This window comes from Mastacembelus armatus, chromosome 5, assembly GCF_900324485.2.
Source record: "Mastacembelus armatus chromosome 5, fMasArm1.2, whole genome shotgun sequence".
Taxonomy (NCBI): Eukaryota; Metazoa; Chordata; class Actinopteri; order Synbranchiformes; family Mastacembelidae; genus Mastacembelus; species Mastacembelus armatus.
The window spans coordinates 4,904,264-4,925,002 of NC_046637.1; the positions used below are offsets into that span (position 1 = coordinate 4,904,264).

Sequence of the window (20,739 nt, forward strand, 5' to 3'; positions counted from 1 at the left end):
AAATCGAGAAAGAACTGACACGACTGAGTCTACTTCTGTGCTAAATGCTAACATGCTGTTATGCCCTCATGCTCTGTTCACAATCTTAGTGTAGCGTGTTACAGTTTCTTTATACTTCAGCACAGACGCAGATTCATTTAGTTCATTCAGTGCATGCACTTTCGTTAGTGTAGTCAAACATTTCCTGTGCCCGTTTTAACACATTGATGTTGCAGAATTCACTTAGTTTCAGAGCAGTTTAATTCTGTTACATTGGGTTTTTGAATATAAAATTTAGAAGTGTGTAAACTTGTAGAAGTGTAGAAAATAAAGGCAGTATTTGTAAAACACTAAAAAAACAAAAAAAAACTGTAAGAACAGTACAGGACAGGACAAACTCATCTTGGCTGCACTGAAGTACTTCTGTTTGTTTACCTCTCCAAAATAAAGAAAAACAGAACCGTTAAAAAAGTTGGATCGTGGCTGATTTAATCTGCATTTAGCACAGACCACCCGGTGCACTGGATCAGGCAAAGAATACGCCCAAGGATGTTTTATCATCTAATCACCTCAGGGCTTTAACTGTCTCCTAAAGCTCCTACTGTTAGTCAAATTTTCCCCTCAGCATGAGCTCCCGGGACTCGATAGATCAGAATGCCCTGAAGCAAAACACACACAGAGCGATCACTGCAGTTCAGCTACACACAGGAGTTGGACTTAAAACTGTTAAAACTGTACCACACACACTGACACACACACACCGAGTCACAGACAGCAGCCTGACTCGGGGAGTCGGAGCAGCACAGGTGTTGTACAGGTGATCATCCTGAAGAGTAGCACAGTGTGTGTGTGTGTGTGTGTGTGAGACAGAATAAAGAGAACAAATATTTGTGTTATGTACGTGTGTGTTGTTCTCAGTCTGTGTGTGTTCTTGTGGCAGGCCGTAGTTGAGTCAGACACTTGGCCTCTGATTTCATCACGTCAGTTATGAAAGAGACAGTAAAGTTTAACACACACACACACACACACACAATGTTTCTCCTCCTGTTTCTTCAATATTTCATCATGTGGCATAAAAACACACTACCCATGCAGAGATAACCTGTGGTGTGTGTGTCTGTGTATAACCAGGTCAGTCAGGCTCTTTACCTGTCACTTGGAATCTGGCCAGTAAGAGCTGAGCTGACTAGACACACACACACACGCACACACACGCACACACACACACGGAAATCTAGGTAATGAAGATGCAGCCTTATTTCCTGCAGCTGCAGGTTTAAGTCTGTATTTCCTGCAAAGATTAATCGACAGGTTCACTCACATGTCAACGCACAGACTTGTTGGTGTCTCTGGTCCATACTGGCTTTAAAGTGATGCTTCCCAACACCAGTACGCTGCAAATGGCAGATAACAAAAATCAGTCATACTGTGGAGAAATGACTTGACAAATATGATCCAAATAAAAGGCGAAGATCCTGTAGTTGCTTCTCATGTTGCATTATGTCACATCGCCTCAGGTCAGCCATAAATTTCACAGCTGCTTTCATTGTTGATCAGGAAGATTCTTCTTTCCGTGTCATTTTCCCCTTCAACCTGTAAAATGGAAAATATTGTGTCAGGGAGTCATTTAGGAACATGAATGTGCTTCATCAACAGACAAACACTGGATCTGACAAAAAAAGAAAAAAAAAAAATCAGAACTGAGCACTGAGACTAAAGTCGTGAATGCAGCTGATTTATAGAAGATTTATAGAGTCTGAGAATTTAGAAAATGTGATGAGCCACTGACTCAATCAGATGGGTTTAGTGAAGAAAACAAACATGTCTCAGACAAATGTCAGATGAGCAGATAAAGTGCAGCAGGTGAACCTGTGACTGACTGAACAGAGATTAAGGCCAGAGGTCAAAGGTCAGCAGGTGGCTCTGAATCTGAATGAGGTCAGATTGAACAAACAACTGTGACGGTCAGAGGAAAGCCTTATTAATCTAACAAACACTTCCTCCTCGGTTTGCTATTAACTATTATTTTAAGTGTAGTTCAATAAAAATTGTTTAGATGATCATCCATAAACTATTATATAATAGTTATAGTTATATTACTATTATATTATACTATTGTATTTATAAAAGTTTATAAATCATTTTTAGTTCAGATGTCCTAAATGTGAGCAGCCACACAGAGGTGAATGAAACATTTAAAAATTTCATAGTGGAGAGTGACTTTCTGCAAACTGGCAACCCAAGCAGATGATGTTATTGGTAGTTTTTGACTTGCAGAAGTGCTTTATAACTGGCTCTGTATCAAAAAGTGTTTGTGAAATATGTGTTTGAACTGCTCAGGATGTCAGTGAATAGTTTAACAATCTATAAACGGCATCTACCACAATGTACTGTTGTGTAAAATTAACCTTTGCAGATACTTTTAACATACAGTATATTTTCCTTCCTGTAATATTAACAGCTACTTTTGGTTTTGTCTGTGCCTGATGTAACTGACTGTGGGAACAGTCAATGAACAACAGGCCTGCACAGTTTAGGATTTTACCTGTAACTTTTGAAGGTGAGAAAAAAAAAAAAATCCGTAAATCTAAAACCGTATAGGAGAATCTACTGTGTCGCAACATAAGGCCAGAGATTCCCACACAGACACTGGGCTGTTTCAGATACTGAAAGTAAAAGTACGTGTGTTGCTGTGTCGGTGGTAAAATGACCGGTGATGGAAAGTAACTAAGTTATAAGTGTTTCATTTTTATGTATTTTTACTTTACCTCACTACATTTCAGAGGAGAGTTGTGTACTTTTTATTGCACTACATTGGTCTAAAGTGCTTAGCTACTTTTCAGAATTAGATTAAAACAAAATAGGGAATTATCATAAACTTTTAATGATCTCTGGTGGGAAATTAACATTAGATCCACCCAAAGTGATGAACCCAATAATTTCTGACAGTAATTATAATCCAATATTGTGATATACATTAATGTGAAATGTGTCATTCTGTACTTTTACTTCTGGTACTTCAAGTATATTTTGATGCTAATACTTTTTTAAAGGTTTCAGTACTTTTACACTGTGATACTTGAGCTGTGAGTTAAGTGCAGTGTGAACAAAAACCGACACTGTCTCGCAGGTGCAGGATTTGTTGTTGTCGTTGTTACTGTTCCTAATAAACTGGTTTTCTGACGACTGCTCGGTTCATGATTGCAACATGGAGGCCCCGCCCCCCTGGATGACGACACCGCGGGAGGAAACAACGTATCCAAACGTACCCAGAGTCCGAGTCCTTAGTGCGGCTGAAAGTTCTGGAGACGAACAGGGTCAGCGGGGACCAGAATCCGGACGGCCAGGCTTGGTTCAGACCAGACCGAGACAACGATATTTTATTTAAACTCAAAGGACAGGACGACTCGGCTTGATTCGGCTTTGTTCGCTTCAACTCCGGATGTGAAAAAAAAGTATAAGTACTATTTTTAATTTTTGAATCAACCGTGTTGGTTTATTTGGTGCCAGTTTTCAGAGATAATTGAATTCACATCGAGGAAGAAGCTCAACAAAGTAACAGCTGACTGATTGACGACAGGTTGCGCAACCCAGACAACAATACGGAGACAAAGACGTCAGCTCCAGATCTCCCAGTATCCCAGCTGCTGGTTCCAGTCAGAGTTCAACTTTAAACAAAACCTTTAGTTTTTAAGTCTCCAGCAACTTTCTGCTCCACTCAGAACCGGAACCATCACCCCCGAACCAAACTATCTCGGTGGGTTTTTGTTTTACCTGAGTCTACTGGATCTACTGGTTTTCTGTTGACCTGCAGCTGGAACTCACAAGGTAAGAAAAACCCGGGAGCTGCCTTCACATCCTGCTAATGAGAAAGTTAAAAAAAACAACAACACTGAAATATAGTTTTTGGCTATATTTCATATATATATATATATATATATATATAGAAATGAAAGTTTCAGTTCGTCACCTTGTGTGTGTGTCATCTTTTTAACTTCAGCTGTCAGATAAAATAGTAAAAACTACACTATTGTCCTCCTAAATGTGGTTAAAGCATGAAGTAGCTGAAACTCAAAGTACTACAGTAAAAATACCTCACAGCTGCACTCGGGTACAGTAAATATACTTAACTGCATTGCACTAGAGCCTGAGAGCAGCAGAGTTCAGCAGAGTGCAGGACTGAGTGGAGTTTAACTGGGTTAGGACCAGAGATGTTTACTTCAATTTATCCAAACAGTCAAATAGATTCACATTTACAGCATTTATTAATGTAGGTTTACTGCAGCAGAGGCCTGCACTGTGAATACAAATATAGCAAAACCACTCACACTCAGTAATTATGGGTAATTAAAGGAGTTAAATGAGTTAATGCTAAAGACAATGAGCTCAGTGGATGTTAATAACAGTTCAGACAAAGACCCACTTGATCTGATCAGTAATGCATCTGTGATTACAAGTTACCAAAAAATAACAATTCAGAAAACTATGAAATATTATTAAACATTCATTAAAAAGTGAAAAAGCTAATATTCAAAATAGTTGATAAGCTTTTGGTTTGAGTTTTAGCACTAAAAGTCAATAAATCAATTTCTCAACAAAAAGTGAATCAGCATTTTTGATTATTTGTTGATTATGTAATTTATTTTCTCAAAAATGCCAAAAATGGAGTAGTTCTATCTTCCTGAATGAGAGCTTTGGCTGTATATTGTCATACATGACAGGTAACAGAAATTCTTTAGTTTGAGTACTGAAAATTTGAAAAAGTCACCCAGGACATTTTTCAGCATTTTCTAGTATTGTATAAATGCATAATATGTATTTATTTATCAAGGAAAAGGCCAATGAATTAATAATGAGGCCAAACAGCTTGATAAGATGTTGGAGAGGACAGAGATACTTGGCTAAAGCTGAGGAACCAAACAGAGTTTCAGTTTAGTTTGGTCTCAGTTTTAATGTCAACCTGTAGGATGGAGAGAAACCTGAGGGAAGGCAAATGAAACCTTTGTCTGAGTCAGAAATGGAAAAAATAGGGGTTTTAGGGAAACAAAATTAGGGTTTAGTATAATCAAATAGAAAGCTGAGTGAAACCAGAACTAAGAAAATCTCATTAATATTTCTAATAACTAATTAAAAATCCAGCCTTGGTGGAACAAAGCCTTACTTAGTAGTTTGAAACAAAAAATCAAAACATTTAACATCTTATATCTATTCATCATATTATATCTATTGTGTTCTGCTGCCTTTAATGAACATGATTTCTCATTAGCCAATTTCCTTTTTGCAAGAAAAACATCAGCCTAAAAAAAAAAGTTTCCACCTACAAGTGAAGTCTAGTTACTTTTGCGTTTTAGTCTGATCTCTGATTGTGAAACTGCAGCGTAACAGAAAGTGGCACATAAATCCTCCACAGAGCTGATGAGAGATCACTTATTCACTAGTGTGTGTGTGTGTGTGTCAGGGGATGACACTGGCGTTGGCATGCTGTGACTCATGGTATTTCACCAGAGTGAAAGCAGCTTTGGCCAACAGCAGGTTTCTGCACAGCATTGCCACCATGACCGCAGGCTCTAAAAAAAACTTTGTATAAAACATACACCCTCACTGTGTGTGTGTGTGATAGGTGTTGACTGTATTTAAAGCCTGTTTAAACTATAAACTGTTGTGCTCTGATGCAACAATCTGAAAGCTGAAGTGTCTGACAGCTTACAGGAAGTTGCATCATGAAGCCTATAGACGCCTTAACAGTGTAACATGTGAGCAGGAGAGACACACAACACAGTGAGATGTGATACTAAAATAACTCTTATTTATGTATGTGAAAACATCACTTAGGGTTTGGTGAAGGGAGGAGACTCAGTTGTGGAGACACCAGCAGAGGGCGCTGCTGTGCAGAAATGAAAACGCTTTAGTTTGTCAGAGCACTGACCTAACAGGCCAGAGTTTGTATTGGAAATATTCTGGCATAAATCAAACTAAGGGTTCCCATTATGACATCCTTCTACAGTCATAATGTAAAAATAGTAAGTAAAATATGCCTGAGCTGCAGCACATAGACAAAAGCTTCAGATGATTTTAGCCAATTGCTAAATAGATCAGCATTGAAGTTTGGTAGATATTCATGAATTCTGCAGCACCATCATGGATTTGAATTTTACCCAGAACATTGATTTATACCAAATACAATCTCATTGGAGCCTCTACTGTACTGTGTTTAGTGCTAATATGTCTTAGCACTAAAATGCTCAACTAATTTTCTTAAATTTACCTCATGATGTCACTTGTCTGCTCCAATCACAGATGGACAAGGGCGTGGTCACAGCCAGGTCTGAACAGTGTCTGAAGAGGCTCTTAGACGAGCCCGAGCAGAACTTACCAAAATGTAAACGAGCCCGTCTGGCACCACCCCCACCGGCACCTGGCCTATCACCCTACCTCAGACCAAGAAGCCCCACCTCCAAGTCAGATCGAAGCCAATCACCATCCAGAGTTGGACCATACTTCCTGTTTGAGCGGCATGAGGGGGAGGAGACTCACAGGGCTGTGCATGCGCACACACAGCAGCAGTACACCTGCCAGGTACAGTAATGCACAAACAAAGCTACCACCACCACTATCAATATTGCTTAAGCAGCTGTCTCTCTCAAATACTGCTGAAAATAATTCTGTTCCTGGTGATACTTTAATATTGTAAATACACAAACACTGCAGTTTTTATTGTGGTAACACATTACCCTAATTGATCCTTCTGGTCAACATGGTTACAGGTACTCCCTCTGCGTGGTTACCAGGAGCGGTTGGCTGCCTACACCCGGATCGGTCATCATGACAACATCTGCAGCCTATTGGATGTGGTGATGGGTCAGGACAGTGTGTACGTCTTTTTGCCTGGTCACTATGGCGATATGCACGCATATGTACGCAGCAGGAAGCGTCTGGGTGAGGAGGAGGCGGGGCTTCTCTTCACCCAGATGCTTAATGCTGTGACACACTGCCATCATCATGGAGTCATCCTGAGAGATCTGAAGCTTCGCAGGTTCGTCTTCATCGACAGATACAGGTGAGGCTCAGGACACATACTAACTACAAATACTCCTGATAAACACTGCTAAACACATAGATAGTGCTAGAATATTGCCAAAACTACTGATAATAATTAACAAATAATATCATTCCCACCTATACTTGTGACACTGCTAAAAGTGCCATTACTGACCGTACCTAAAAACAAAAAACACTACAATACTGCAAACACCTCTATTAATACTGCTTATACTAATAAAATTGCTACAGTTAGTGTTTAATAGTATTAGCAGTGCTAGAGGTGTTAGAGGTATAATCACTGTAGTAGGACAATATGAAAGAAATACCACCACTAACACCTCCACGGTAGTATCAGCATTACCACAACTACTGGTTCTAACTAGTATTTGTAGTGTAAGTGACAAGATACCAGTACTACAGATACTACTGCCATCTTTGCTGATGCATTAAGTAAACTAAGATTGAGACCTGTTTGGTTTACTTCCTGCAGGACCCGTCTCGCTCTGCTTGGCCTTGATGACTGCGTCCTCCTACATGGTAACCATGATGATGATTCTCTGACAGACAGACATGGCTGCCCTGCCTACGTCGGCCCTGAGTTGCTGACCAATGGGAACGGTTCTTACTCGGGCCGTGCCGCAGACATCTGGAGCCTGGGCGTGTCTTTGTACACCATGCTGATAGGCCGGTACCCATTTCAGGACACGCAGCCCGCTGCTCTGTTCACCAAGATCCGCCGTGGGACCTTCAGCCTGCCTGATTGGCTGTCGCCACAGGCCAAGTGTCTCATTGGCTGCATGCTGAGGAAGTCACCTGCTGAGAGACTTGAGGCATCAGAGCTGCTGATGCACCCATGGCTTACCAATCCCTGCACACCACATCACAAGGACAAGATGCATCACAGCTCACACACAACACCACAGGATAAACAGGACAATGACCAGGTGGTGCCAACGTGGACAGAAAAACACTAACACACTCGCACCTACATACATGTTTGTACTTCTATACATGTGAGGACCCCTGCTAATACATTCCCTGACACTACAACGATCAGCCAAACCTTAACTTAACCTGAACCTGACTGTAACCCTGATAATGCTTTCATGGACTCTGATGGGTTTGCCTTTTTGACTGAAATATAGTCTTGTGTGTTTCTTACTGGAGCCTGATCCAATTCACAGCGTGAAAGCAAACAGACAAACCACAGCCTGTTGTTGTAATAGATGTGATTTGGCTTTTAAAAGCTAGACTACCAATGAATTCACTGATTGACTATGAACCGAAAGTGTCCCTTTAACTAATCTGTATAAGCAACGTGCAGTCTAATAATACTAATTGTTCCCATCAGATCTTTGAAACATCAATCAAATTCAATAAATTCACAAGAAGCATTAAGATAAACCCAAATCTGGAGCGTCCATGACCAAAGACCAACGCTGAACCCTATGAAACATTTCTTTGAAGATGAACAGATGAAAGTGGTCCTCACAAGCATAGAAGTACAAGAAAATACACACTCTACAAAGACAGTCTGATCCTGGACTACTTGACCCGCAGGTGCCTTTCTCTGTAGCTGTGTCTCAATTCAAGCTCTACTCCCAAATCATTTGCACAACACCTCTATTAATACTGCTTATGAATCACCTGTTCCACCAACACCTGACACAAACTAGACATGGTGTGTTCAAGTGCCCCTCATCAACTTGTAAAATGCAGAATTACCCAGTTCTCATTGAGTTACATTGCAGTGTTAAACTGGGTGTTTGAGTTGTGATGTTTGACATTAAACGTGCGTTTATATGCACTATAAGGATAACATTGGTTATATTCCACATCTTTTTGTCAACAAATCTCATTTAAAAGACCAAAACCAACAAACTGATCTAACAAGCATTCCCTCTGCATCCAAACCTTTACTCCCGTGTGCCATAGACCATTTTGTTCATGACCTATCCAAAACAATTTTACAATGGGTGACATGTTGGGCATTGTGGTGTATGTTCAGTTAGTCCCATGTACACTGTCCTGCTGCTGTAAGTATTCACAATGTGTACAGATCCACAGCTGAAATTAGTCACTCAAGAATGCAAAACCTACTCCTGTTCAAGTAAAAACTACAGTACCCAGATAATTTAGAAAGCGTTTTTTTTTTAAAACTCAAACTATATAGTTGTAGCCCATTTTATAGATTTATGTGTTGAGTATCACAGATAGGGTAGAGAAAGCAGGATGTTGCTTATTTAATGGGATTTGTTAACAACCAAAAATATATGTAAAGAACACCAGTAGTTTCTCCAGATTTCTTAAAAGCCAAGTAAAATGAGTACCTGGATTTATTTTTTGGTCATGTATATAGGAAGGCAAGTTTCTAATTGTTTTTACATAAATTATATGAATGAATGTGCATGACTAAACCTCTGACAGCCATTTTGTGCCATGTGGAAAAGCATCAGTCTGTTTCAAATTAAAAACAAAAATAAAGTTATAATGGAGCATCGTATACCACTAACACTGTGGAAATAAAAAAGCCATGCCTCCAAAACAAATTCAGGGATAGGAAACCAATCTGTTGCCGATCTGCTGCATGTATACAGATATATAGCAGCCAGGATGCTATAATGCAACTTTCTGATTACCTGCATAATCTGATTTCTGGGAATAACCTGGTTATTCAATAACTTTATTGTGAGTTAGATGAGTGTCAAAGCCTCCATGCACTGTTGTGTTGAAAAAGCAGATGGTATACTTTCTGTCCTGTATTTTATTACTCTGCTTTCAACACACCTAGCCTGACTATTACTCATTTACTGAGTTAATGAAGATCATCTAAACACACAACTGATTTTAAAAAGTGGACTTTCAAGGAGGTGGAGTCTAAAATGGGACACAGCTTCTTTATCTCAGTGTTTACCCTTCACAGTTCCCTCCTAGTATTATAAGAGAAGGATGACTATGTTGTTGCTGTACAACACCCCTGGCAACTGACATCTTTCTGAAAAGCAACAACCATGAGATAAATTGCATAAATTCCATGTGGACAACAATGACAAAACTGCTTCAAAATCGGCTGCTGTCTGACCTAAAATTATCCCAACCTCTACCTATGATTTCATTTCAACTCATGTGGAAGCAGAGAACTAACATGACAGCAAATACAAATCAATCAGTTTCATTTACTAATTCCTCAAGTGTTTTTTGGTAAATGCTTATCCTGATTATTGTTGACATATACTGATAGTTTTGTTACATTACGTGACATCTTGTTTGGATAACAAATGTGTTTATCACTGTAAAAATAATCACATGTAAACAGGTTTTTCGAGATACCTCTTGTTCATGAGTGCAGACACGGCTTCAACTGAACATCATCCCAAAATAACAGCAGAGTTCATTTGAGATCACAAAATGTCAATTTCCAATGTATAAGTATAATCACACAATTACATCTCAGGATGAGAGGAAAACAATATAAGCACCATGTGTTGAATCCTAATAAGAAAATATGGAGACTGGCACTAAAATGATTCCTAATACCCTGGTCCGGTGTTACCTTTAAATATGACTGGTCAGTCAATATGCAGCAAACCTGCAGCAGCCAATAGGATGCCTTATGCTGATGTACTGTGTGATATCTCAGTTACAGTTGGAGAATAAATAAAGACGTTTCATAAAATGTTCTGGTCCTGAACTAATTTTTGATTGGTGGCAAGTAAGGAAATGTTTTATTATTGGTATGTTCTCAACCTTCAAGTCAAAAATCCACCAGAAATTAAATAAAAGTGCAACCTCAGAGGAGTAGCTCCGTTAACGAGGAGAAGAAGAATGATGCAAAGAAAGACAAGAAAAAGAAAGAATACAGAGTAGGTGAACAATGACTGCAGCAGTGTTTCTCACCTTCATGTTTTACTGTTAAAATCCATCACAGTGGATTAAATCCTGTGACTGTTCATCTCGGCAGTTAAGACGTTGACTCTTCAGCATCACTTTGTCATGGAAAAATTCGACAGAAGCCAGAATTATTGATCTGTCCTTGTCTCAGTCCGACGCATCCCAATAGTCAGAAAATTGTCCCTCGTGTCTGCTTGGTGGTCAGTGGTGGAGCAAGTGCCAACAGCCAATCAGGAGCCACTATCAGTCTCCATGTCATCAGTGTCGTCGCCCTCAGAGCGGCAGATCTCCTCCAATGCCAGCTCTAATAGACCGGGAACAGGAGGTGGAAAGCATAGCTGTTTACTTCAGAGAGGTGCTCTTACAACTGTCTTATAGCTGAATTAAATAATGAAACTTGGTGTATACCGTGTATTGCCACTCATGATGCATGTATAACTCTTAATGCCATAAAAATCTGCGTCTGAATATTTTGAAAATGAGACACTTCAGTTTTTGATTTTTAACAAATTTGCAAAAAAGTTTAAAAACATGTTTTGACTGTGGTTTATGGGTTTTTGAATGTAAACTGAAATTTAAAGACACCATAAATTCTGCACAAAAGGTGAGGGGACCTGAATACTTTCTAAAGGCACTATATTTATATGTGTATGTATGTGCGTGTGTGTGTGTGTGTGTGCGCGCCTATACCCTCGCTCTCACTCAGCTCAGGGATCTTCCTCAGTGTGTCTCGTACAGCAGGGATCACCTGGTCGTACATGTGCAGCAGCGGCCTGCAGCTCTGAGAGAAGCTACCGTGATGCAGCAGCAGCCAGTGCAGCAGCAGCAGACACTCTCGAAGCAGAGATGCCGCTGGGCCGCTCCACCATGGCAACGAGCAGGTGGAGCACTGAGACGAGGGTGGCACCAAGCCTGTAGAACAGAAATATCTGAGCGGTATTTGATGATTTTAGACACATATTGTTGACCGTGACCATTTTCAGGGAGAGAACGGTGAATATTTTCAGCCTCTTGCTTTTGATTTGAAATTTTACTGACCTGTCGAGTCTGTCAGCTCCTGAGAGCCTCGAAGATCCAACCACTGACGATGGAAAACAATTACCACTGTCTGAACCAACTGAGAGAGAGAGAGAGTGAGAGAGAGAAAGAGATGATTGTGTAGATAGGTGCAACATAAAGTTTCGTCTCAATGTACAAAGAAACAGAGTTTTACCTCAATGTAACACTGACAGCTGCTGTGCAAGTTGGGGGAGCAGCTTTCTGCCATCTGAGTCATCAGTCTGCTCAACAAACGCACCACCTGAAGCACAAAAACAACTGTGGTCCAAATGGAAGCACTGTACACTCTCAAATAAGAGCTGTATTCAAAAATTAGCTGTGGACGGCACAAACAAACCAAGGTTGATGTTTTTTAAGTCCAGAGGAAAACACTGGGTGGGGGGATCCAAAGCACTGAATCCATCATTACAACAACACAGTCAACTATCAAATCACCCTTAATGCAGGTTAGATGACAGACCATAAAAAGAAAAATCTTTCTGAAGAAAACATTATTTTTTACATGGGTCAGTATGTCTCTGCAGTATATGCATTACCTGCAGGTCCAACAGAATCCAGTCTGAGCGTGTTGCTGTGTGGTCTGGTCTGGTTCTGATGAAGTGGAACAACTTCAGGAAAACACAGGGATCTAAAGAACACAACAAGCACACACTAAGCATCAACCACACAGCAGTGAATTTTTTCCTCTTTCTTCATATCACACAGAGCAGAAACTTAAATATAAAATGTGCTGGGTAAAAAAGAAAACATTACAAGCATCACAGAATAGTTAGTTACTTTTTAGCTGCCAAGAGTCCAGTGTGACTCAAACTTGATTTATCAGATTGTAAACAGATATTAAGTCACTGCAGCAGTAATGGAAGAACACGCACCATGCTGAGAGCAGAGCTGCTGAACCAATGTCTGGTGGTCGGACATCGACATGAGGACAGACACACAGTTCGTAACCGTCTGTAACCTGCTGTGTGCTGACAAACATGCATACACCACCTGCAACACACACTGCAACCTGAGAAACAGAGAGAGGGCAGATGTGACCAGTGGTGAATCCAATGTGATATATGACTTTTTGGTCATTTTAATGGCAAAATTAAAATAGTATCACAAAGTGGCACTCTCTCTGAATCTCCTATTGTTTCTGGATTCTTGCTCAGCATAAAGAAAATGATGACTGAAGTTTGGACAGAGCTGAACCTGAAGTCAAAAGGTGGACTTTTCTGGATATGGATGATCCACATACATTTAGATCTGTATGTTCAGAACTGACTGAACTCTGACTCTCAGTTCAAGTCCTGAGATTTTTGACAAACTACATTAAATAGGTGCAGCATTCACCTGTGATCTGTTCTTTTTTTAATTTCAGTGGTCACTCCTGCAGCCATTCACATTTCATCAGTTATTTCTATTTTGTTACATCACCCCAATGACTGTGAATACCTGCAGGGTGCGTACAGTCAGATATTACATAACCAGCAACAGTCAGCCTTAAACACACTTACAGTGTATTCCCTACTGAGCCACTCCTCGGCCTCAGCAAGGTTCCACCCTCCTGTATACTCTGCAACACAATCTGAAGTTTTAAAGAAAGTGTGAATGTGTGCAGAGTCGGGGAACTATCATGTCGCCTACACTGTTTACTGCAGCTGTAACGAATTTAGGAACAAGCTTGAACATATTCTATATTAAAAGGGCTTGTGAATTTAAAACTATTTAAGCAAACATTAAAACCAGTTTTACACAAATACATATTGCATGTCAATGAGTAACTAAGAAGTTGCCTTTTCATATTTCTTCATTAAATCCTGACAATTTGTGTGTTCACCTGTTAGTGTGTATCTGTGGTGTCCTCTCAATTAGGACACACAGTGTCTTCATGGTGGTCAGGACCAGTTCTTCCCTATGTATGCTCTTGGTGCTGTGTCCTTCTTCACACAGCCACAGCAATGACTGCAGCAAAGCATTCTGGGAGCAGAGACCCACACCTACAGTAGAGCAGTCAGCCTACAACCAGAGAGTGAGAAGGATTTTCCTTACATGTTACAAGAGAAAATTGAAGTGAACAATGACTATCCAGCATTGGGAAAATCCAGAAATGAACTGTAATCATATAAGGATAAATACAATACACATGCAGCTTCCTTTCACAAAGTTAATATTTCAATATTGCCCTCTACTGCAATGGCGATGAGGGGGGAAAGTTTATTAAATACAATAAAATGTACATGTGTGAATTATCCAGATGTGTTTGTATCTGTACCATGTCTGTAGCGCTGCTCTGACTTTGCTTTGACAACACGGCCTCCACCACCTGAAGAGCAGGTCAAAGGCCAATGGTTAGCACCACATACCCAGAAAATACTTAGAAAATACAGCTCTGCAAACGGTGTACAAACACTTGAACTTATTAAGTTTCACTCCGATAAAACTTTAAGAATCCTGATACTGATCTGGTGACCATTTTTGATAATCTAATGACCATTAAAAGAAAATATCAAGTACGTTATAGAATTTAACACAGGCATCTGTATTGGATCTGCTGTGTCATCACCTCATCGCTGTGGGCCAACAGCAGGTACAGGAGCCTCAGAGCAGCCAAACCAGTGTCCTCAACAGTGAAATCAGTCAAACCAGCCTCCTCAAGTCTCCCCAGGCCAGTAGTAGCAGCAGCATGGCCTGCTGGGAGCGAGCTGGAAGCTCTAGAGTCTGAACCACTGCTACAAGCAGAGGTGGAGCGGAGAGAGTCCAGAGCTTGACAGAGTCGAGACAAGTGAAGGTCTAAGAGAGGAAGGAGGAGGACAGCTCCAGGAAATGACCTACACACAAAGAAATAAAGACCTTTTTTTAAAAAAAAGTGGGGCTCTATATTGTATTATACTACAGTGTTACTTCTGCACACAGACAGCATTTCAAATATTGTGAATAATTCTTAGTTTCAACAACAACAAACCAATATCTGAACCAGGAGACCTTATGGGCTGAAGGTGAGAGCTGATATGTCAGTTCGCAGGGATTCTGTAAATACTGATTGGTAATTATCTACACTAACATGACTGTACTGGTGCTTGACATGTTCAATTCACTGCTGCTCTTACATTATTTGGCCACAAGGGGGCTCTACTGTCCACAGAACTAATCAGATTTTATTGAGCTTTGGATCCCTTGTCAAGGTTTGTATGGCTTCTGCAGAGCAAATGTAGTGTCCTGAGACAGTCAGTCTACCTGTTGTTTCTGCTGCTGACTGCAGCTGCTGTCCGGCTCTGGCTTAGCATGGTCAGTCCAGTTACAGCCAGACTCTGGACAGGACTCAGAGCAGCTCTGGAAGCTCCCCCTCCACTGCTGCTACGATTGGCTGCAGCATCAGAGTGGCACAGAAAACCGGGTGACAGCCCACTGGACATGCAACACACAACACAGTACACAACAATATATCATAGTCTGTACATTCTAACTGTTAAAATTGAAGATTTGGTTACGTTAAAAGCACTTATATTTAAGATTTTCTGACACCAACTGGTGACCATTGATTATATTAAGTGACACTACACAATATAAGAAAGTAGATGCTGATGTGATCGTAACACCATATTATTTAAAAAAATCATATTTTAATAATGTATTTTTGCCACTGATTCATGTAGATTTAAACAGCAGATTTCCAGGGATGTGTTGGCATTTGTGTTTAATCCTAACTTTATTAAAACTGGTTGACCTTCAGTGAGTATGAATCCTCCTCCATGTCATCTGTTGGTCATTGGTTGGTTGGTGCTTCACTGAAGGCATTGGTGTTAAATTCAAATAATTTGGTCTTGGGAGGAGCAAGTGATGTTCTTTAATTTCTTCTCTAAGATCAAACCAACATTTGTCGCTCTGTTAAGTTACTGCTGCCAACAACTTCCTTCTAAGCACTAAAGCACTGCATTACAAATATCACACTATTACCATCCAAGTTGCCATGGTTACAAAGCAGAGTTCTTACCTGGCTGTCAGGTGAAAGTCAGTCAGATTCATACACAGCAAGTGAGAGAGGCCGAGGCTGCTGGGAGACAGAGGCTGTTGCAGCATCAAGCCTAGAAGGATGCCACCTCAAAGACAACACACATGTAAACAACTCAAAATCTGTGAGGCAGACAAGATATTCACTCTAAAATGGGTCACACTCGAACTGGATCCTACATCTCTTGGTAACACAGATTTCTGTCAAATATTTGACACCTTGAACTCAATCACTAATGACATCACTTGACAAATCCCCATCAGAGCAACAGGTGGCATGACGCAACTAAAGGTAAACTGATCTATTCTATCTAAAAATCACTCTTTACCACTGTCAGAAAGGTGTTGCACGATCAAATAATACAGTTTATTATTATTGATTATACTTTTCTGTTATAATTAATTAGTTATTTTTTTGGCTGACTAGTCAGAATATTAGTCACTTTTACATGTGATGCAGGTTATCTATCTCCATTAACCCTTTTGAAGCAGCACAGTAGAATGACTGACCTTGGTGCTGCAGATGAGCAGGTCTGACAAACTGAAAGGGGTCTGGGTGAGAAACTTCCTGGCTGTCACTAGATCTGCTGCTGAGCACCACTCCGTCTACTGGAACACACATACACATTTAAAGTCATTAAAGTCCTCACAATCACAACCTCTGTGATCATCTGTGACCCACCCTCTCTCCGCGTCTTAACCGGTGTCTTGACCGGCGTCCTTGATGGTATTCTGTGTAGGATCTGTGCTCCAAACATCTCCTTAGTGATGAAACCATTTTCTTTAGGAGAGGATGAGTTGCTGCCACTCCCATGATGCAACTGGGCAAGACAGGTTAGCACTTTAGGACTGAGAACAGAGAAGAGAGAGCAGCCTTTCAGGTTAGAAGATGAGCTGATACTTAGAATTCTGCTGAACAATGGTAAAAATCTAAATGGACAAAACAACATTTGTACGTGCAGGGTTAAGAAGTTTAGAAAATAATAAATAAATAAAAAGCTATATATTTTATACCTGTAAAAATTGATACCAAATACATTTACCAATAAGTAGTTTGGAAAGTATACACTAAGTTAACACTGCCAAGCCACTCAGATAGTTTAGTAACAGCCTAACTGTAAGGACACAATTTAAGATATTAGATTAGAATTTGAACAAAAACATAAGTGTCACACACATTTCCTTTAGGTTTTGTTTTGTATTTACTTATTATGTAAAGTGACCTGACATGAGTTTTTTGTTGTAATTTCACAATATTGTCATTGCCAAAGTTTAATTAGTTTACAGACTCTTGCAATAGGTTAAGTGGAATCATTTTGTCCAACCTACAGTTTGAAATTAATTCAGTGAAAACTTACACAAAGTGGAGAAAACCAGAAAATCCACATCCAGAGAAATAATAAGAGTTTGTGCTGGTAAACAAAATAAAACATTAAAATAACAAACTTGTGAGGTAATACTAATGCTGACTGACCTGTTTCTAGGGAGTGGTGAGGCAGTCTTGTTTTTTTCAGAACTGTGCAGTTTGGTTTTCATCTCATTAATCTCTGCTTCTTTAAACTGCAGCTCAGACTGCAGAGACTGAACCTGCACACAGATAACATTTTCATGTTATCATGAGGACTGTATTTACACTACATGTGTGTCTCTTCTGTTTTAGTGACTAACCTTTTTGTTGAGCTCTTTCTCCCTGTTGCTCTGCTCTTTCTGTCTCTGAGCCTCCAGAAGGATCTGGTTCTGCGTCTGAGCCTCCTTCTCCTGCTGAGCTGCTTTCAGAGAATCTCTCAGGACACGGATCTCCCCGCTTTTCAACACAATCTCCTCCTCCACCTCCTTCAGCTAATTAAACATACAAACACAAAAACATTTTTATCCAGCTGGTACAAGTTACTACTACATTTCCTATTAAACTACACTGACAATAAATCCTGTCTGTTTTGGAAGACCTCACACTGCTCCAGTTCTTCTTTATTATGAGTAACTTTTTTGTGCAGACTGAAATGTATCCATACCACGAACTATGTCTGGTCATCTTAAATGCATTGTAATCCTAGTAGATTTATGCTTTATGAAGACTTGACTTTACCTTTTCTGATGAAGGATAATGTTAAAAAAGCTCTTAAGCTGTAGAATGACTTGGGGTCAAATTTCTGACTAATAGCAATGAGTCTCACCTTCCTTTTCAGCTCTGCGTGTTGGGCCTCCAAAAGGCTATAGGACCTGTCCTCACTGTCTGATGCAAACTGCTGCTTGTTACCTGAACACACACAACAGACAAAAACAAAAACACAAAATATTAACTGTTCAGTTTTTTCTTTGGTACCTGCTTGTCAAAGGAAACTGTGGTAGTTTTCTGCAGTTTTTACATATGAGCATTAATACATCTTGGTACAGTAAAAAAATGCAACCGAATGCATGCGTTCTTCAGCTTATGTAAATTTGCAGTGAAAACACACAGTCAATTCTCAAGTTTACAAACTTTCTAAATACTCACTCACTTGTTCTTAAGTTTGTAGAAACTTTTTCATTCATGGAACATTTTCATACTAGGTGAAATATTTTCAACTTCAGAAGGTTTGCTGAGCATTGAATTTGAGACATGTTTATAATTTTTTAACCTTCAGTAATTGGTTCAGTGAAGATTATTAGCATTAGAGACAGAATGAGAAAGTTATGTTACGTATCATTTTTACTCTGGTCTAAATCTTCACTGCAAATTTGTGAATTCAATTTCCCAAAGCAAACCGTTATCTAAGCCTGTTAGGATTTGCACATTTCGAAGCCAAATTTGCTGCTTGTTACATTGAGAGGAACAAACTCTCCATCAGGAAAGAGCAAAATTGTTTCACTTTCCTTAATCTTTTTATGAAGACATTTAATCAGATCAGATGAGAGGAAATTCACAGTTAAAATATTTTTGGTTATCAGTTGAATAGATATTTCTGTGTTATCATAGTAATTGTTTAACTGCCGCCCCGGTACTTTTGATGCCACTGGAAGAATAAATAAGTGATCTTCTACTGCCATGGCTATTTACAACTATAACACAAATAACGTAAAATAAATGGCTGGCCGGAAAGATGGAACCTAAAAACTGATTCATGAATAAACACCCAGCAGTAATTTGGTAGCTGTTATAAAAGAAACAGGTCAGAATATCTAAACTTGCAGATTTTCTTCTTTAAATATAAGAATATTATGGAGAAAAAGCAAAAAACAAATCAGATCCATTTTTCAGTTTTGCTCACCGAAAGGTTCTCTGCTTGGTATCCCAGCATTCCCTCTGCTGCTGCTGCTGCACCCAAAGGTGTTCTCTCTGCTCTGACTTGTGGCTCTGTTCAGGGGTTTGCTCTGCCCTACACATGGCGAGCATGCTGACCTATGAACCAGCTCCACTGGTTTGGTTCCTGGTTTAGACCCGAGTGCTGCTCCTGCAGCAGTGGAAGTGACAGCCTGTGAGGCCAGGATGTCGATCTCATCCAAGTCGTCTTGTGTGAAGCAATCATCATCTCCAAATGGGTCATCATAGGTCACCGCTGTCACTACATTATGGTTCAAACCTCTAAACCGCTTGGTGGGGGGGATGTTCATGCTGTGAGGAAGAAAGAGGAGACAGATAAACAGATCCACTAGCTGACAACTCTCACCTCCTAATTGGTTTACAATGGGGATGTCCTGTATTTATGAAACATCTCCAAGAAATTCACTTTTGCATGATTTAACTCGTTTAAGGAAGCAGATTATCACCGTTTATAAATACTACTATCCTATAAGAAACTCTGAATCGTAAATCCAATCTATTTTATTACATATTTTATACATACTGTCCCAATGCCTTGGTCAACTGATGCTGATAGATTATTTGTCAGCAGAAAGTTTCAAAAGTCTGAATTATGATTTAAAAACAAAAAGGGGTCAAAGCGGTGTTGTTCATCTGTCTCTGTCAAAGTAACTAAAAGAACCATAAGCTTCTCGTTTAACCAAACTAAACAAAACAATCTACTTAATAATATCGTGTATCAACAGGCGCTGAGCCCCTCAGCTTCCCGTTACCTTCTCTCGGTGCTGTAGGTGCTCCGGGTAGCTGTTAGCTAAACGTAAAAAGCTATTATAACACTGGGAAGTTAGCGTGATAAGCTAACAGAGCTCACGCTGTCATAGCAGTTTTTAGTTGTCTGAAAAGTAACACTACATAACAAAGACGCCAGAAGTGCCTGCTAATCACCCTGTCGCCCACCACGTTACTGCAGCACTAAAATAAACAGTAAAACGAGCTATTACACGGTTAACTAGCAGCGAAAGGACGCCTTGCTAAAGTCGTCACGGTACATTGTGTTTTGAGCCCGCTGCGCTACCGCTGTCATTACAACCAATCACAGCGCTTCTCTCATAATCCAACCAACCACAGCGCCTCTCTGAAAGTCCGACCAATCACAGCGGCTCATGCGCTGACCTGTTTGATGTACGGGTCCGTATTTGAGACAAACTATACTAAACGCGCAGTTGCAAACGCATACGATAAGCAAACCTGAAGTTACTACAGGAGTTGTTTAACATTTTGTGTAATGACTTTATGTTCTGAACAAAAGCACATTAGTAGATCATCTTAACACCAATTTCTCAAAGCAACAAATGTTCAACCTGGGCTGCAAATTATAAAAGAAAGAAAGAAAAACAACAACCAAATACAGAATAACATTGCAACTACAGTAAGGTGTATTTCTGTATATCACAATCTCCTCATTTTGCAGCATTATACTAAAAGAGAGTGTAATC

The 20,739-nt window shown here is 39.9% G+C and overlaps 2 protein-coding genes across 4 annotated transcripts; one reads left to right on the forward strand and one right to left on the reverse strand.

Annotated features, from left to right (window-relative positions):
* Positions 1-1,554: 1,554 nt before the first annotated feature.
* On the reverse strand, positions 1,555-20,307 carry atrip (ATR interacting protein). 3 transcript variants are annotated; one of them, XR_004463075.1, is made up of 19 exons: positions 20,017-20,307; positions 19,212-19,555; positions 18,138-18,220; positions 17,632-17,802; positions 17,438-17,550; positions 16,646-16,812; positions 16,474-16,572; positions 15,947-16,052; positions 15,190-15,360; positions 14,519-14,783; positions 14,228-14,278; positions 13,793-13,971; positions 12,843-12,979; positions 12,507-12,598; positions 12,125-12,211; positions 11,950-12,028; positions 11,602-11,823; positions 10,918-11,215; positions 1,555-1,572 (listed from the first exon to the last, which is right to left on the reverse strand). XR_004463075.1 is itself a non-coding variant. In XM_026306614.2 (18 exons), the coding sequence occupies exons 2-18, from the start codon at positions 19,552-19,554 to the stop codon at positions 11,142-11,144; spliced, it is 2,436 nt and encodes an 811-aa protein (XP_026162399.1). In that variant the 5' UTR covers position 19,555; positions 20,017-20,307; the 3' UTR covers positions 9,275-11,141. The 3 variants fall into 3 exon arrangements, 2 of the variants coding, with proteins under 2 accessions (XP_026162399.1, XP_033181108.1); XM_026306614.2 differs by lacking the exon at positions 1,555-1,572 and having other exon boundaries at positions 9,275-11,215; positions 16,474-16,569; XM_033325217.1 differs by lacking the exon at positions 1,555-1,572 and having other exon boundaries at positions 9,275-11,215.
* trib3 (tribbles pseudokinase 3) lies at positions 3,208-8,918 on the forward strand. The gene is made up of 4 exons (XM_026306615.2): positions 3,208-3,807; positions 6,277-6,555; positions 6,744-7,036; positions 7,511-8,918. Exons 2-4 carry the CDS (start codon positions 6,277-6,279, stop codon positions 7,992-7,994), a joined length of 1,056 nt encoding a protein of 351 aa, XP_026162400.1. The 5' UTR covers positions 3,208-3,807; the 3' UTR covers positions 7,995-8,918.
* Positions 20,308-20,739: the final 432 nt, after the last annotated feature.

Bases quoted from the DNA above. Each gene is read 5' to 3' on its own strand.
- atrip (XM_033325217.1), bottom strand. From the start codon at position 19,554: ATGAACATCCCCCCCACCAAGCGGTTTAGAGGTTTGAACCATAATGTA. The intron at 16,813-17,437 runs GTCAGTCAGCAT...CTCTGTTCTCAG, and splicing joins TCACCACTCCCTAGAAACAG to TCCTAAAGTGCTAACCTGTC. The intron at 14,784-15,189 runs GTAGACTGACTG...CTTTGTGTGTAG, and splicing joins GTCAGCAGCAGAAACAACAG to GTCATTTCCTGGAGCTGTCC.
- trib3 (XM_026306615.2), top strand. From the start codon at position 6,277: ATGGACAAGGGCGTGGTCACAGCCAGGTCTGAACAGTGTCTGAAGAGG. The intron at 6,556-6,743 runs GTACAGTAATGC...ACATGGTTACAG, and splicing joins AGCAGCAGTACACCTGCCAG to GTACTCCCTCTGCGTGGTTA. The intron at 7,037-7,510 runs GTGAGGCTCAGG...TACTTCCTGCAG, and splicing joins GTCTTCATCGACAGATACAG to GACCCGTCTCGCTCTGCTTG.